Source organism: Tasmannia lanceolata, unplaced genomic scaffold (genome assembly GCF_043159265.1).
Source record: "Tasmannia lanceolata isolate RefF3 unplaced genomic scaffold, GAP_Taslan_0.1 ptg000007l, whole genome shotgun sequence".
Classification (NCBI taxonomy): Eukaryota; Viridiplantae; Streptophyta; class Magnoliopsida; order Canellales; family Winteraceae; genus Tasmannia; species Tasmannia lanceolata.
In genome coordinates this window covers 28073123-28090565 of record NW_027518684.1, presented here as the reverse complement: position 1 = coordinate 28090565, position 17443 = coordinate 28073123, and the positions used below count along the sequence as shown (strand labels likewise).

At 38.5% G+C, this 17443-nt stretch overlaps 1 protein-coding gene across 3 annotated transcripts in view; it reads left to right on the top strand.

Moving 5' to 3' along the window:
• Nucleotides 1-1019: 1019 nt before the first annotated feature.
• Nucleotides 1020-17443, top strand: part of LOC143881201 (mRNA export factor GLE1-like) — a 34307-nt gene continuing 17883 nt past the window's right edge. For 2 of the 3 annotated variants that reach the window (XM_077384186.1, XM_077384185.1), the window contains exons 1-3: nt 1020-1248; nt 4130-4250; nt 13587-13735. In XM_077384186.1, coding sequence (XP_077240301.1) covers nt 1172-1248; nt 4130-4250; nt 13587-13735 — 347 coding nt within the window. In that variant the 5' untranslated portion in view covers nt 1020-1171. Of the gene's footprint in view, nt 1249-1285; nt 1414-4129; nt 4251-13586; nt 13736-17443 lie in introns of those variants that run through there. The other variant, XM_077384187.1, reaches the window with a different exon arrangement.

Genomic DNA, 17443 nt, shown 5'->3' with positions numbered 1-17443 from the left:
ATGATATTAGCAAATATGAGCTCCTTACCAATTTCATTATCCTCCAAACTCATCATACTCATTAAATTGTAGATCTGTTACTCGTGATTTTTGAAGGATTTGAAACATCATGGAACAATATGCAATATATGTTACCAGACATTTGTAGAACATAACAAACCCACTTCAAAATTCAGTTTCTTTTGAAGAAAAAAACAGGCTTATTCAAACCCCTAATTTTATAAAACCAAAGCGCAAATCGATTTGCAAGGGTTCTACCTGTTAAAGATTTGGTCGAGCTCGCTTTCCCCTTAGGTGGGTCGGTTGCCTCGATACGAATGGGCTAGAAGCCGTGCTCTCCTCCTCAGATGCAAGAACAGATCTCTTCCCTTTCCCTTCCATACACCACCCTCCTTTGAACTTTTCTTCCTTCTTATAGAACCCTACCTACACCTACTACCATCAAAGACATTTATGACCTCTCTCTTGCAAGATTTTCAGCAGGATTTTGTTCTCTGCAAAGTTCCCTTCTTTCTTTGCAGTATTCTTTTTTTGCAGGGTAGGGTTTTCTCTTCAAGATAGGAAGGGACAAGTTATTCGAGGGTTAGGATAGAGACGACTGTTGCAGAATTATTTTTTTCCCGGCGTAGGGTTTCATGCGGGGTTGCAGTATTTGTTTTCCTACCGTAGGGTTTTGTGCGGGGTTATTTTCGTACCTGGGAATATTTTGGGCCCACCAACCAAACGTGGGTTTCCTGCGGAAATTCCACAAAAGTCCCAGGAACTAAAAAAATTCCGGCAACCAAACGGAGCGATGGAAAAAATGAAAATTAGAAAAATAAAAAAGGAAATACCCCTAGGAAAAGACCAAAAAGCCCTTATCCCATGGAAAAGCCTAAAATACCCTTATCTAATGGACGGATGAGAAAAAAAAGAAAATTATAAAAATCCTAAAATAGAAAAAATAAAACGAAAACTCCCCTGATCAAGTTAGGCGTCATTAAAATGACTTGAATGTCCTTCCATCATGTAGATCGAATTCAATATTGGGAGTTTCGGACACATTCTGGAGGGGCCCAAGAACGGCAAAGTGAGTTCGCCTGCCCCATATAAGGAGAGAGTGGTGCCTAGCCGATTCAGAATAACGGAGTTTGTGTCGCTATCGCCCCCTCCCTACCTTGCTACGGGTACAATGGCCCAATTGCTCGTCCGCAGTGGGGCTACCGAGCCATTCACCTGTTGCGGCGATGTCTGGAATCCATTCAACTGGTATTATTTGCCCTAACCCTAAATTCTTTCTCAGTTTTTGATCCTCCTTTCCTTTTCCTCCCCAACTTTTTACTTCATATTGTTGCCTTTTTCACTTGTGCATATGCGATCCAGTCCCTTCTGATATGTTCATATTATGAATGTCAGACTTACAAGTCTTAAACGGTGAATATCTCAGTAACAACTTTGTGTTTTTGCTACTAGTAGTATCAATCCGTGATGCTTACGACTTGATGATGTTTTTGTGTTTTGTTTGAGGGTCTTGAGTGGATTTCACATATACACCAATGCTTGGTTGATCTTATGTTAACACTCGTGTGCTTTTGCGCGTGCACACACACACACACATCCCTTATCCCATCGGCATCCGATGTTGCTCCATTAGTGTAGGGCCACTTTTGTTCCTAGCTCACTTGCACCAGCATGGTAGTGTAGTTATTTTTCCATGTTGTATATCCTTTTTAGGCATTTTGGGTTATTAGAAGTAGTTTCGTTATTTTGACCATTTACTCTTAGTTTTTAGTCATTTACACGTAGTAGGGGCATATGTGTCATTTCCATTGTAGAGAAGCCTATAAATAGGCCATTTTCCCTCCATTTGTAAGGAGACCTTGATTTGATTTTGAAATAACTAGATCTTGGATCTAGTGGGTTTTGGGGGGAAAACCTCTTGCAAAGAGGATTTTCTTGTGTATCTTTCATGGAAAAAGAAGCTTGCAAGCTGATTATCTCAGCTTTTCTTCTAATTCCTACTATCTTAGCCTTTTAAATCAAGGTTTCTATCAAGCTCTTTGAAGATTCGGCATCCCCTTGCTGAATTGAATCCATTTCCATTAAAGATCAACAAGAAAAATTCTACAAATTGAAGAATCTGCACTGAAAGTTATCTACACACTAGTGTAGATAAGTTATCTACACACTAGCTTAAAATATAGTGGGGGCCACATTGTTTGGGTGATCCAAAGCATTCATTTGATGGGCCCTCACATAGATAGCGTGTGCCCAAAAAATCAGCTCCATAGGATCATTCTAACCATTCAAACTGTGGAGACAAAAAAAAGACAAATTTGTGAAGGTTTATACACATCCATTTTACCTCTACAGATCGTAGCGTTGGGATGATCCTATGGAGTTGATTTTTTGGGCACACCCTATCTATGTGAGGGCCCATCAAATGAATGCTTTGGATCACCCAAACAATGTGGCCCCCCCACTGTATTTTAAGCTAGTGTGTAGATAACTTATCTACACTAGTGTGTAGAAAACTCTCTCTCTCTCTCTCTCTCTATATATATATATATATATATATATATATATATATATATATATATATATACACACACACACAGTTCCTGCGCTCAAGCGTAGATAAGCTTATCTGCGCTCGAGTGCAAAAAAAGGATGGGCCCACATTTTATGGTGATCCAAAGCATTCCTTTGGAAGGACCTCACCTAGATAGGGTGTCCACAAAAAATCAGATCCATAGGATCATCCTAACCCATCCAAAAGTGGAGGGGAAAAATGCCACTTTTGGATGGGTTAGGATGATCCTATGGATCTGATTTTTGGTACACACCCCATCTATGGAAGGGCCTTTCAAATGAATGCTTTGGATCACCCTAAAAATGTGAGCCACACGATTTTTTTGCACTCGAGCGCTCGAGCCCGGGAACACTTTTTTGGATATATATACATTCTCTCCCTCTCTCTCTATATATATACACATATATTCTATATATATGCCTACTAAAATACCCTAAAAACAAAACAAACCCTAGATGAGATGCACTCGACTGCCTTCCTATACAAACTAAGCTTTAATCAACTGTACACTCACAAATGGCTATTCATGTCAAAGCCTTCATTTCAGACAACCAACAAGCATGATTCTATGCCTAGACTATTCGTATTATACTTCATGGTTGGCAGTGATTTCCTCTTGAAATTTGCATTTGAATCTATCTGATTTCGCGCTTGGTAAGCATATCAAACCCTGGGGTACTATTTGATTTCAGAATTGAAATCTCTTTGATTTCAGAAATGGTTCATGCTAGAGGTTTTAATTATATAAACTATAACCTCGGTACCTTGCGCGGTGTTGTGTCCATCAGACCATCTTACGCGGTATTCCCGGGGTTAAAATGGGACATAGTGCAATGCAAAATGTAAATATGGAGTGAGTGTATGCATCCATTTTTACATTTATCTTCATTACATTTAAGTTTTTCTTTAATTCATGTACCATGTAATTTATGTTACATGTCAAAGCGCTTAATAGATGCCCACTCGGCAATCTGAATCATCTAATGGGCAGGCTTATGTATTTCTGTAAAACTGGTTAGGCCATGGCCAACCCCCTTAACTAATAGATGCGTTTTGGGGGGACTGCTCGCTTTGGGGGGCACTTGAGTCAGCCGCCGGCGCTTGGCTGTCTTGACCTGATCCCATTTTTGGGCCAATTCCCCCTTCATACTGCCAAAAAATGAGATTTTTGCCGTATTCGACTTTGCTGCTCCAACCATTACAAAACTAATACCTATTTTGTTTAGTACTTCAGGTGCTTCTGTAGCGTATAATGTAAATCCCGTAGCCGATCAATTCCAACGAGCATTTCAAACTAGTACTTTTTGTAATCAACTCTATTGCTTCTTCAATAAACGCTGGCTCTTTGATGTGTATATTCTCTCCCGTTAGTTGCTCTCTCCTCTTGCAAAGCAGTTTTAATATATTCCTTGCTGACTACTGTGGCGGTTTTCCCATAAAAACTTTTTTCTCCTTTGATTGGTACTCTAATACGATGAGTTTTTTATTATAGTTTCATCTCTGTTGATTTGAGATATTGTATTTGTGTACTTAGTTGTTATTATTGTTCTTTTTCAGTGATAAAGAAGATTTTGAAGATGAGCTAGATGAAACAATTGAAACCCATTTAATGGACAATACAATGCTAGTGGAAGGCATTTTGTTTGAATTGGGACATGAATATCAGCTAAGGGTTGAGGTGTGTGTTCTATTATCAGTTTAATTTGATAGTCTCCTGTTGAATGGTTTTAGGACTCAATTGCATTTAATGAGCTAAACCAATTTTTGTTTCATTAAGCAACATGTCTTTCATAGTTTTTTTTTTTGAATGGCGATCATGGGTTGTACAGGGTTGATGTTTCTGAAGTTCTCAGAATTCTGAGATTTTCTAAAATTTCATAGATGTGCACTCTTTATTCTAAATATTTGGGAGATGTTGAATTTACTGTTTTTCTGGAATTAATATGTGCCAACTAAAGATTCAAAGTCTTGGAATTTTATTGTCAAGTTCTAGTTGGGTGTTTGCATTTTCTTGGGCTTTTATATACAAGGTTCGTGACTGTGAATTTAGTTTACAGGCTTTACTTGCTCAAGATAGGAACGATATCCCAAGACATGAATAACAACTTCAAATTCACCAAATGCATTTGCTTGCTCCAAATGCAAAGTAAATGTTTAAAACCTCACTCTGATAACTCTCCCAAGGAAAAACCTAGTCAACTTGGTCGACTTGGTATTTGATGCGTCTGGTGTATTTCGACTTAGTCATAAAAAGAGTTTATTGTCATCTCATTCGGGCCAAAACCGAATAAGTTTGGACCATAGTTATAAATTCCGTTCAGTTCCGGCCGGAATGGACCAGAATCCGGAACAGAACGACCAAATATGGCGTTCCGGCCGGAATTCCACCTGAAACAGGCGGAATGTGCTATTTCGTCCGGAATTTCCTAAATCCTGTTTTATTTTCATCTCTTCCTGTTTCGTCTTCTTCCTGTCTCTTCTTCCTGGTTTCTGGTTCTATTTACATTTAAAGTCATTTAAGTAAATGGACAATAAAATAGTAAAGAATGGACAATAAAATAGTCAATAAAGGGCGAAAGTTATTGGTGGTAAATATGGCGCAGACGTAGGAAATTAGAGATCCCTAAACCGATTCAACAAACCAGGCGTGGCTCTGTGGAGGGATATTATGCGATTGAGTCCACGTTTTGACAACGGCATAAGATATAGAGTATACTCGGGGGATAGAATTTCTTTTTGGAATATGGTATGGTGTTCCGACATCCCTTTAAAAGATTTGTTCCCCGATTTATATGTAGTGGCCAGGGACAAACAGGCGTTAGTCAAAGATTGCTTTGAGTTTCGGGCCAATAAGGTGATATGGAAGCCGAAGTTCCGCATAAATTTCTTCGACAGGGAATTGCTCTCGATGGTTTCTTTTCTTCAGCTCTTGGACGACAACTACATCAGTTCATCAGGGACAGATAAAAGGCTCTGGGTGTGGGACTCATCGGGTTATTTTTCGGTAAAATCTTTCTACAAAGGTCTGTATTCGTGCGCGGCAAATAGGTCTGTGGCAAAAGTGTGGAAGATGAAGATTCCTCCTAGAATTTGTTTCTTCGGATGGACGGTGATTCAAGGCCGTATTCAAACGGTAGATTTTTTGAGGGCAAGGCATATGATCATAGTCAATCACTGTGCTGTGTATCGAAGCTGGAGAATCAGTAGAGCATTTATTCATCCACTGCAAAGTCGCGCGAGAGGTATGGGGAAGGGTTCTGGTGAGATTCGGCATCGAGTGGGTATTCCCTTCCCAAGTTAAGGATCTATTTGAGGGGTGGGCGTTTAATCCATGGAGGCCAAAAGGTAAAGTTTTATGGTCGATTACATTAATGGCTACGCTGTGGGTTTTGTGGTCGGAGAGAAACAATAGGATTTTTGCTGGGCGTTCAAACTCTCCCTATTACATGTATATCAAGGTAGTAGCCTTATCGATTTCATGGGCAAGGGCACTGCCCATGTTCAAATTTGTTTCGGCTTTCGAACTGTGGGCGGGATGGCGAGTGGTATGCAACAGTCAAGTACCCACTCCTAGAATCTCTCAGCAATGGGTCAATCCTCCAGTTGGTTTTTATAAGCTGAATATTGACGGATCAAGCTTAGGCAACCCTGGTCCAGCTGGGATCGGGGGTGTCTTAAGAAATTCAGAGGGGGATGTTGTGCAGGCTTTTTCCGGGCCTATAGGTGTCGCAGATTCTACTGAAGCTGAAGTCAGAGCCGCTTATCAAGGATTCCTGATGTTAGGAAGCGAGAGGGTAGCGAACACTATCGTGGAGGGAGACTCTGTAAATGTCATTAGGTGGCTTAAGGGTTCGGTGAATCCTCCTTGGAGATTTCTTCGTTTATTCGTTGAATTAAGGATATATCGGTCGGTTGCTCGGTAGAATTCCTTCATGTTAGGCGATCAGCTAATGAAATCGCCGATAGTTTGGCTAAAGCGGGTGTTGTTAAGCAGTCGCTGGAGCTTTACGACTTTCTTCCCCCTTAATTTCTTATTGTATTTTTTCCTTTCTTTCTGTGTGTAATTCTGGCCTAGTGGGGGGTGAGGGGGGCCTTTTTCGGTCTTTCCCTTTTAATATATTCAGTTACCATTCAAAAAAAAAAAAAAAAAGTCAATAAAATAGTAAAGAATGGACAATAAAATAGTAGAGACATTTACGTAAGATTTACATGTAAATAAGGGAATACCCCCCATTTGGATCTATTAAAAATAATTTCAAAACCCAAATCTAAAAGGATAAAAAGTCAACTTTCCAGTTCTAGTACAAAATGTGAAAAAATGGGTCGAGTCAAAATCCTAACTTCCAAACGATGGGGTATTTTTCTAATTTTAAAAATTCATAAAATCTATCATGTCCAAAGATTATTAAATCCCAAAAGTCCGGTAAAAAATGTCTCATAATTTGGTCTCTAATAAATTTTCATCTTGTCAGGCACTGGTCAACGCACTGGTCAACACACTGGTCAACATGCTGGTCAACACAGGCATTTTAGCTGATAGTGATTTTCCTTTAAGTAAATGTTGGATCTTCTACATATTTTGTTCAATTAATTGTTTCTTCTATTTTTCTCATAATTTCTTATTTTTTTGGATTTTTTTTCATATTTATAACTATTAAAAAAAATTCCCTTGTTGTAGCAGAACGAAAAGTTTCGAACGAAACGCCGAACGAAACGGACGAATCACCGAAACGTTCCGTTCCGGTAGCCAAAACGAAACGGCGAACGAAATGGAATTTTTAACTTAGGTTTGGACACATGATTGACTAGGATAGTTTTTAAATAGTGAATTAAGGAGACTTAGTCTTCCCTGCTCACAAAATGATGTTCTTTGTCATCTTAATGAATGACTAGATGGTATCCAAGTTTGAACTAATTGTACTATCTATTTTCGCCTTAAAAGCAAACCACCTTTCTTGTGGGTTTTGGGCTGATCCCATGGCCTGTCAAGTCTGTAGAGTTTCAAGAGCACTGGTATACAATTTCTGAATACATATTGTAGAGCAATCTCTGTTAGGTATATATGCTCAACAAATTACACCGATGGCTCATTAAAATTGAGAATGACTAACCTGCCCTACTTGCATTGATGTAGGATGATTTATGGGAGAGATTTCAGATAACCATAAAAGCTGATCTTGAAAAGAAAATTCCTATTTTGGTAGTGAATTTGAGGGAATCCAAATTCATTTTGTGGAAAATTTGAAATCAGGTTTGGTCTGGACTAATATAGGGTGATTAATAACCTTTTTGGAAGATTGGAAGCACCCGGGAATTATCAACAAGATATATTGTCTAAATCTTTTAAAATAAACAATATTTCTAATTCAAGTATGGAGTAGCAATCACAGAAAACTCAAAACTAGATCTGATTGTGGGGTTGAAATCAGGCTTTAGACAATTTGTGGGTTGGGAAAAACCTTTGAAAACAATCCACGATCATTTATGAATAAAAATTGAATTTCAATTGAAGTTAAAGATTGAGATCAAGAAAAATTTAGAGAAATTATCAAATACCCGTAGATAGGAGTAGAAGGGCGCTAGATCACCAAGGGTATCTCAACCGATGGTCTTCCTTGGGAAGCATATGGTAGTGCTAAGGTGTCAATTTTGCCCCGTTTCGGTCCGAAAAAAGGAATAGAAACACCTTACGTCCTGTTTTGGCCAGAATTTCGTTTTGTTTCATCCCTTTTCAGTCGAAACACCGATTTTTTTGAAGAAATTATAGTTTTACCCCTTACCAGCTCTTTTTGTTGATTTTTTTACTGTTTTACCCTTACTTTTAGTCATTTTGATCATTTTATAGCCTTTGAAGGGTATTTTTTGTCCTTTTTCCTCCCCAAAATGGAGAAGCCCTATATGAACCTATATAAGCCTTTTTTTTTCCCAACTTCTACCAAGTTACGGCTATATTTCTTTCTTTTAATGATGTACTGTAATAAATTTAATGTTTAAGTAATTAAATGTGTTTTTTTTTTGTAAAATTTGGTTCATATAATGGTTTCTTATATTTTTCTTGCAATTTTTTATTTTTACATTTTTTTCAATTTTTAACTATTAAAAAAAATGTCTCCGATCGTAGCATCTTTTCCTAAATGAAACACCAAAACGTCTCAAACACCGAAACATTCTGCCTCACTTACCAAAACAAAATGTTGAATGAAACGGAATCGGCAACTAAGCCGTAGGGATGTCAAGGCTTCACACCAAGATGAGAGGAAACCGCATCCAGTGGTTGCAAAGGAAAGCCTAAAATTTTTATACAAGACATCATGTCAACTTGGCCAAAAGGCCTACAATATATAGACTCAAATTCTCAACTTCGTAGGTAGTCTCCACATCAATTGGAAAATCAAAAATTCCCTAGCATTCTAGTGTTACTAAAGTCCCCTCCTAACTCCTTGACTTTCCAATTAGTTACAATACTTAATAGGAAACAACTTTCCGTTAGGTGACAATACAATTAATTTCAATCAACCAAAATAAGAAACAACTAAAATGGGAAACTAACTATAATGTATTTGGAAAGGCATAGTTTGGCTCAAATAATAGTGGAGGGAGACTCGTTGAATGTTATTAGATGGCTCAAAGGTTCTCTAGTTCCCCTTTGGAGATTCACCAATTTCTTTGATGAGATCAAAGACAGATCTGAAGGCTTCTCTATCTCTTTCTTGCATGTGAGACGATCTGCAAATGGGTTCCCCATGTCAGAAGCCTTCTTCATCGCGACTTTGGTTCTTTAAATAGTACTTTTGTTTGATTTGCTGATGTGGAATGGGTAACACCTGGGGTGAGTGATTAAGAGTTTGAGTTGCCCAAAGATTGGTTTCAGTACAATATAGTGTTTGTTGATCTTGATCACCAGAAGAGAATATGCCCTCGTGTCTTGATCATTCCCGCCTAGGAATCATTTAGAAAAAGGATCATTACCGCCAAGGAAGGACATTCCTATGTTATTCTCAGAAGGGGCGAATGATTAGAACAATCTCGACCACATTTGTCCCTTGCCATCTGAATGAGTACACTTAGATAATATTCTAAAGCCTTTGCATACCTTGGAGCATGCACGATTGGATATGAATGCCTTGAATAATCTGTAAGTTTCTTGCCCTATGTTGAAATAGCCCCTCTAAATGGTGTTGACCATTTGTTGGACCGATAGACAAGGCACAGTCCACCACTTACAATAAGATCTTGATCTATTCCAGCCCTCATAGAGTAAATCTGTCTATTCAAATACCCATGCTTGCGATCATGATCAGTGCGTTCCTCTTTTAGCTAACCAATTTGTTCCTCCAAATTATCCAGTTGCTTGGCCATCTTCATCAAAGGTGTTTCTCATTGAACTTTTGTTAGCCCCTTCCATACAAAGGTGTTCCATCTGCAGTCCTGATACCAAAAATGATGTAGGATGATCCATGGGAGGGATTTCAGAAAATTGCAGAAACTGATCTTGAAAAAACAAAAAAACTATTCATAGATAGTGAACTAGACGGAATCCTAATTCAGTTCGTAGAGGAGTTGAAATCAGTTTTAATCTGGACTGATATAGGTTGATTAGTAACCTTTTGGGAAGATTGGATGCACCTTGGATTTATCAATGATATAAGGCCTAGATCTGTTAAGACATCCCTGAAACAGTTTCTAATTCACGTTAGGAGTAATAGGCTTAGGAAATAGAAAATCCAATGCTAGATCTGAGGGTGGGGTTGAAATCTGGCTTAGACAATTCATGGGTTGGGAAATACCTTTGGAAACAGTCCATAATCACTTCCGAATAAAAACTGAAACATGGTGAACTGAAACTTAGGGAGATTATCAAATCGCTCTTGCTAGGAGTAGAAGAGGGATAAAGGTATCACTTCAATGGTCTCCCTAGGGCATCAGATGTCAAGGCATCTCACAAAGATGAGAGGATATCACATCCATTGGTTGCAAAGGCAAGCATACCGTTTTTATTCAATACTTCATTTCGACTTGGCTAAAAGCCTATAATATATAGACTCAACATCTCGACTTGCGTAAGTAATTTCCAGATTAAGTTGGAACCTTGAAATTCCCCCGCAATATTGAGTTACCAAAGACTTTCCAATAAGTGACAATATTAAATAGCCATTAAAAAAAGTGACAAAATAAAATAGTTAACTATCAGGTTAATTTCAATCATCCAAAATAAGAAACAACCCAAAAAAGAAACTAACTCTAACTCTAACCATAAATCTTTTTTCTTTGAATGGTTGACAAATTTTATTGCAAAAGAAAAGACCAAGATGGTCAACACACGGAAAAAGCGAAAAAAGAAAGAAAGCAAGGCTAATAACAACAACAAATCAGCAATCTCTCAAGGCGGAAGAGAGTCACACAACGCCAAAGCTTCATTTGAGACTCCTCTAGCTAGATTATCCACCTTATTGGCAGAGCTACGCACATGCTGAGCCACCATAGAACAAGAGCCAATCTTGTCGAATATCTCATCAAAGAGGCTAACAAAACTCCAAGGTGGTTATTGCGAGCCATTGAGCCAACGGATGACATTCAGGGAGTTCCCTTCAATCACCATGTTATCTAGGCAATCTCTAACCAACAACTTTATCCCTTGGTACGTTGCACGCACCTCTACTTCCATGGCATCCGCCACCTCAATGAGACCCGTAAAGGCCCAAATCACCTCTCCAAGCTCATTTCTTAGGACCCCTCCAACCCCGGCGGGGTTGGGATTCTCCAAGCTAGAACCGTCAAAATTGAGTTTCATGAAACCTGGCGCAGGGGCACCCACTTTGACCCTTGCACTACTTTTTGTTTAATCTCCATACTACAACACACGTCTCTCCACCCTTCCCATAAGTCGTAGGCGGATACAGATTTGAAGCTAGGGAGAGACCTAGCCCATGAGATCTCGTCGATACAGATTTGACCATGAGATCTCGTCAAAGCGACCACTTTGATGAAAAGGTAAGCTGAGCTTTTTGAGATCCCTTTGAAAACTCTTGCATTTCTTTCTTTCCAAAGCATCCAAATGGTAGCCACAAAAGACATATTCCATAGGAATTTCCTTTTATTCTTCCATGGGACCGCCACCCATCCCTAGAGATCAATAAGTTTTGCGGGGAAAATCCACTCAATGCCAAATCTACTCAAAAGTTTACTCCAAATCTCTCTAGCAAGTTTGCAATGCATGAGTAAATGATCCACTGATTCCCCCACCTCTATACATAAAACGAAGTGATCAATGATGAGTATCTCTCTCTTCCGTAGAAAATCCTCCTAAATCCTTTTGAGTAAAGCCGCCCAACCAAAGGTGCACACTCTTAGCGGAGCATGGAATTTCAACACTAGCAACCTTGGAAGACACAGGGCAAGCCACTAGGTGATGATAGAAGGACTTGGTAGAGAAGTTACTTGATAAATCCCTAATCTAAACCCTTTTATTTTCCCCATCCTGCTTTATATAGCCACCTTCAACCATCTCCAAAAGCCTAGCAATGTATGCAAGCTGCCGGTCAAAGAAATTCCTCCTAAATTGAGGCTTCCAAACCACTCTTTCATTCCTTCTTTCCATGTTATCCTTTACCATACAAACTCTAACCATAAATTTTCCAAAAATTAATATAGAAACTAGAGGAATGATAGATGCAAGGGCCCTCTTTACGCAAGGGCTAAAGAAGGGCCATTGAATAGATCCACGTCATTAAAGGCAACCGAATTCAGTTTCTCAACCGATTTTAAAAATGACGTGGATCTATTCAAGGGCCCTTCTCCGGCCCTTGCGTAAAGAGGGCCCTTGCATCTATCATTCCTCTAGAAACTATTATCTAGAATAGAAATAAAACCAAAACACTCTATCGCACTAACACCAGCTTTTCCTAAAATAAGTCTAATAACACTTAACAAGAATAGGAATGAAACCAAAACACTCAATCGCGCATAAGTGCTCTCTAGAGGTTATGAAAATCCAAAGAAAGGGTATTTTGTCTCCCTTGAAAATCCCAAGTCAAAGTTGGCATAAATGACAAATTTACCCCTCCCCTGTCTTGCGTCTTCGTTTCAGGCCTTCAATAATTGTTGGATGGTCTGCGTGGGCCCCACTTGAGCATCTGTTGACAAACAAAGTCTCGAGTCATTGTATCTTCATGCATGTGGTCCCCATCATGCTTAAATTAATCATTAAGGTATTCTATTTACTACAGTAGAAAATGAGGTCAGGCGTCTCGAGTCATTGTATCTTCATGCATGTGGTCCCCATCATGCTTAAATTAATCATTAAGGTATTCTATTTACTACAGTAGAAAATGAGGTCAGGCATAAGTTACAAAATGCCTCCTGCCACTTTTTGGTTTTATCTCATGTCCTTCCTTTCTAGTACATGCTTCTTGACGTCGTCTTTTATTTTTTCAAGAGTTGCGAACAACATTCTGCATTTATGACTATATTTATCCCATTGTCCAGTAACTCGCACTTGAAAATCGTTTTTCCACACAAAGTATGAATTGGTTGAGTTAGTGAAAAACTTGTGGTACTAGACCCGTGCCAAAACAGAGTTGACGCATGTAAGTTTCAAGTCAGGGAAAATTTTCAATATTTATCATTGGATTGTTTTGCAAATTATACATAATAACTAAGAATGCTATATCATCTTTAGTATCATAGCTTGATGAATTAGCCATTGTTTGCACATAAAGACTCAATCTGATGATGATTATTCTTTCTTCCTTACCGCCTCTTTAAGCTTAAACTATCTTTCCGCTTTTGAACTTTATTTTCCAGTTGCCTTCGTGTTTCTTCTGTTAAGCAGTTATTGTTTAAGCTGTAATTGAGTTTTGATGGTCTTGTGTATATTTTATGTCCTGTTCTGTATTGATATGCAAGATAATGCAGATTTGTTTTTTGGTTGAGGCTAAAGGATTAGTTTTGCTTGCATGAATAGAAGGCACTTCAATGTACTTTTCATCTTATAACTATTTTCTTTGATCAATAGGAGCACATTGGGAATAAACCTTTCGCATTTAAGGCAGATCTGGCGAAAGAAAATGAGCGTACAGCTTTATCACTTATACGGGTTGAGAAGTATATAGATACAAAGAGCGAGATGTATAGAAGGATAGATGAAGAGTACCAACACACAATGTGGGGTCTCCTTCTTTGCTCTTTTTGCAATTATATTCTTTCTTGGATGCAAGGATGTTGGTCTGAAAATTCTAGTTGTGAGAATCCTTTTTTTTTTGTCGATTTTTCCATGATTATTGTATCAATACATGAGTTGTATGCCCTCAAGATTTGTAAATTTAAACTGAAATATTGGCACAATGATCCTTCTAGCTTCTAAAATATTTTAGTTTAGAATGAAAATTAAAATTTCTACCAAAATTATTGGACTTGGATTGCTTCTACTTAGATTTTTATCAAAAAAAAAAAAAGTTATAAAGAAATCGGTTGTTACTTCCGCTTAATGTGTGGTGTAAAGAGAGTACATAGTGATGAAATTTTCATTATTTGAAAAGATCTTCAGCAAATAAGTAAATTGATTGCTTATGGATTACATGCTTTTGAGGTCCCAAAACCACCCAGACAGTACTACGTCAAATAGGGCCAAACAAGTCTTTTGAGAAACTAATGAAATTGTTTTTATGAGATTTCCTCTGGTGTATGCTCACTAAGGTTTCTATTCAGTTGTTATATCTAAATATGAGATAAAAGTTTTAAACACTATCTACTTTCGTGATAGTAGCATCCCTTCGAAATATTCCACTATTTCACCGTACGACAAAGCATAGTATCAAAACCTACTTTTGGAGTTGTAAGAGGCCTCTATTATCTTCATCTCATACCTAAAAGGGTGCTGTATTTGGCATACATTATTTTAGTTTACTTATACAAGAATGATGAGGGCCATACATTAATTTTGGACTCCTTTACAATCTGTTTTTTTCTCACCCTATGAGAGATTTCACAATTTTTCCATAAATGGTTCTTGTATGAAAAATTTTTTCCCAATTGCTTGGGTGATTTCACTCTGTGAACTGACTTTTTTTAAGCATTTCGTTTGTTAAAAATCTAGTTTTTTCAACCCTTCTTAAATTATATTTGTCCTTAATAAGCTTTCCTTGAATAACTAACATTGAACTAAACTTGAGTAGGAATTGAGGAAATATTCTATGGCAACTGAAAAAATGAATTGACCAATTTGCTTGATTCCTTCTCATCTATTGCTTCGATTTTGGTTTAGTGTGCGGCTTGTTATGTTGAATTGCCTTCATTTCTCTATTCAGTTTGCTTCAACTTAGATTCTTGATGCTAGCATGACTCATGGGAAGGTTTTACATATTAAAATCAATATAAGTCAACTGTCAAAACAAATCCAAACAATCGCATGTTTAGAAAATCTAATGTCAGTACTTGTATTGTATGAAACAATCTCGAAACAACTGAAAAGACATATCTAGTGCATAAACTATGATATTAAGCAAGAAATAATTCACTTGAACAACAATAAATAAACCCTAACCAAGCAAAGAGTCGCTTAAAGGAAAATACTTGAGTTCCAAAGCCAATATGAATCTCCAAATTGGAAGATGCAAAGAAGAGAAATTTCTCTCTTGTTCATAAACACAAAAAAGTAAAAAAATCCTACAATTCATGGCCTTGAACCCCCTCGCTGTAAGGCCTTACAAACCATAATGTTCCATCCCACTGGCGAAATGGAAAGGCTGAATGAAATGGTATTCATAACTATGGTGACTGCTATTATCATGCTCTCGGGCTTCTTTGCGACCCAATAACTGCATTAGGTTCTGAATTTGCCTTGTAAAAGTCTCTCGCCTCTAACTTTTGCTCTTCTTGCAGCCATATGAGATTAATTGTAACTAAATCTCATGCTAACCTAGGCTCTAATACCCATTGATGAGTCTCGGGAAAGGTTATATGCACTTAAATCAGTCCAAATTGAGAACAGAAGTGTTAGATCTACATGATGGTTGATAGATAGAAGGGAGAAGAAGTATGAGAGAGAGAGAGAGAGAGAGAGAGAGAGAGAGAGAGAGAGAGAGAGAGAGAGAGAGACGATGGAGGGAGAGAGAGTTGCGTCTGTGGGGAGAGTGAATGCGTTAAAACATCTCTCCCCAATGCGCATAATGTATATATATATATATGTGTGTGTGTGTGTGTGTGTGTGTGTGTGTGTGGAAAAGACAAAGATACCCTTACTAGGGCGTCAGTACATTTAACACTCCCCCTCAAGCTGGAATGTATATATCATACATTCCTAGCTTGTTACAAAAGTCTTTCAATTTGGCACACCCTAATGGTTTGGTAAACATATCTACAAGTTGATCTGCGGATTGGGTAAACACCGTGCAAATCTCACCACTCTGAATTCGATTACGAATGAAGTGACAATCAAGTTCAATATGCTTGGTTCGTTCATGAAACACTGGATTTATTGCAATATGAATTGCTGCTCTATTGTCACAATACAACTGCGCTGGAGATGTCGATGCGAACCCAATCTCTGATTAGAATGAGCGAAGCCATATTAGCTCCCCACTTGTATAGTTGTATATGACATAGCTCTATACTCGGCTTCTGCACTTGACTTGGACACAACATCCTGCTTTTTACTTCTCCACGACACCAGATTACCTCCGACAAATGTGCAATATCCTGTCGTTTATCTCCTGTCAGCAGTCGTTTATCTCCTGTTAGCAAGAGATTCTGCCCAATCTGCATCACTGAATCCTTCTACCTTTTCATGTCGTTATTTTTTGAAGCACAGACCTTTGCCCGGCGTACCCTTTAAATATTTGATGATCTGGATGACAGCGGCCCAGTGGGAGGTACGTGGAGCACTCATAAAGCGACTAACCATACCAACTGCAAATGATATGTCTGGATGGGTGACAGTCAAATAGATTAGTTTCCCAACCAATCTTTTATATCGACCGGGATCATTCAACAACGCTCCTTGATCAGGAAGAAGTTTAACATTTGGATTCATAGGGATAGCCCCAGGTTTCACCCCTATTGAGTCTGTTTCCTCTAAAATGTCCAATACATATTTCCTTTGTGACAATGAGAGGCCATGATGAGAGCGAGCAACCTCAATACCAAGAAAGTATCTGAGCTGACCCAGATCTTTAGTAGAAAATTCACCTTGGAGGAAGGACTTCAGATTGGTATGCCAAACTTGTCATCTCCTGTAATTACAATGTTATCAACATACACTATTAGGAGAATATATCCAGAACTAGATTTGTGACTGAACACAGAATGATCAACAACACACTGCTTCAACCCAAAACGCAACACCACAACACTAAATTGTCCAAATCAAGCCTTGGGTGATTGCTTGAGTCCATAAATCGCCTTCTGAAGACGGCATACTGATGAGAACATCTCTCCCTGAGCAACACACCCAGGAGGTTGCTCCATATAAACTTCAGATAGATCACTGTGAAGAAAGGCATTTTTGACATCAAACTGATACAGAGGCCAATCACGATTTACTACCAGAGAGATCAATACACGAACCGATGGAATCTTAGCAACTGGCGAAAACGTCTCCTGATAATCGATACCGAATGTTTGAGTGTACCCTTTAGCGACAAGGCGGGCTTTGAGACGCTCAATAGACCAATCTGGAAGGTACTTAATGGCAAATACCCAACGACACCCAACAGTCTGTGCACCAGAGGGAAGGGGAACCAGCCACCATGTTTTATTTGAGTGAAGGGCACCCATCTCAGCATCCATAGCAGCCCTCCATCCCGGATGATTTAAGGCATCTGTAACAGACTTAGGCAAACTAATCGAAGACATGCTAGAAACAAAGGACTGAAA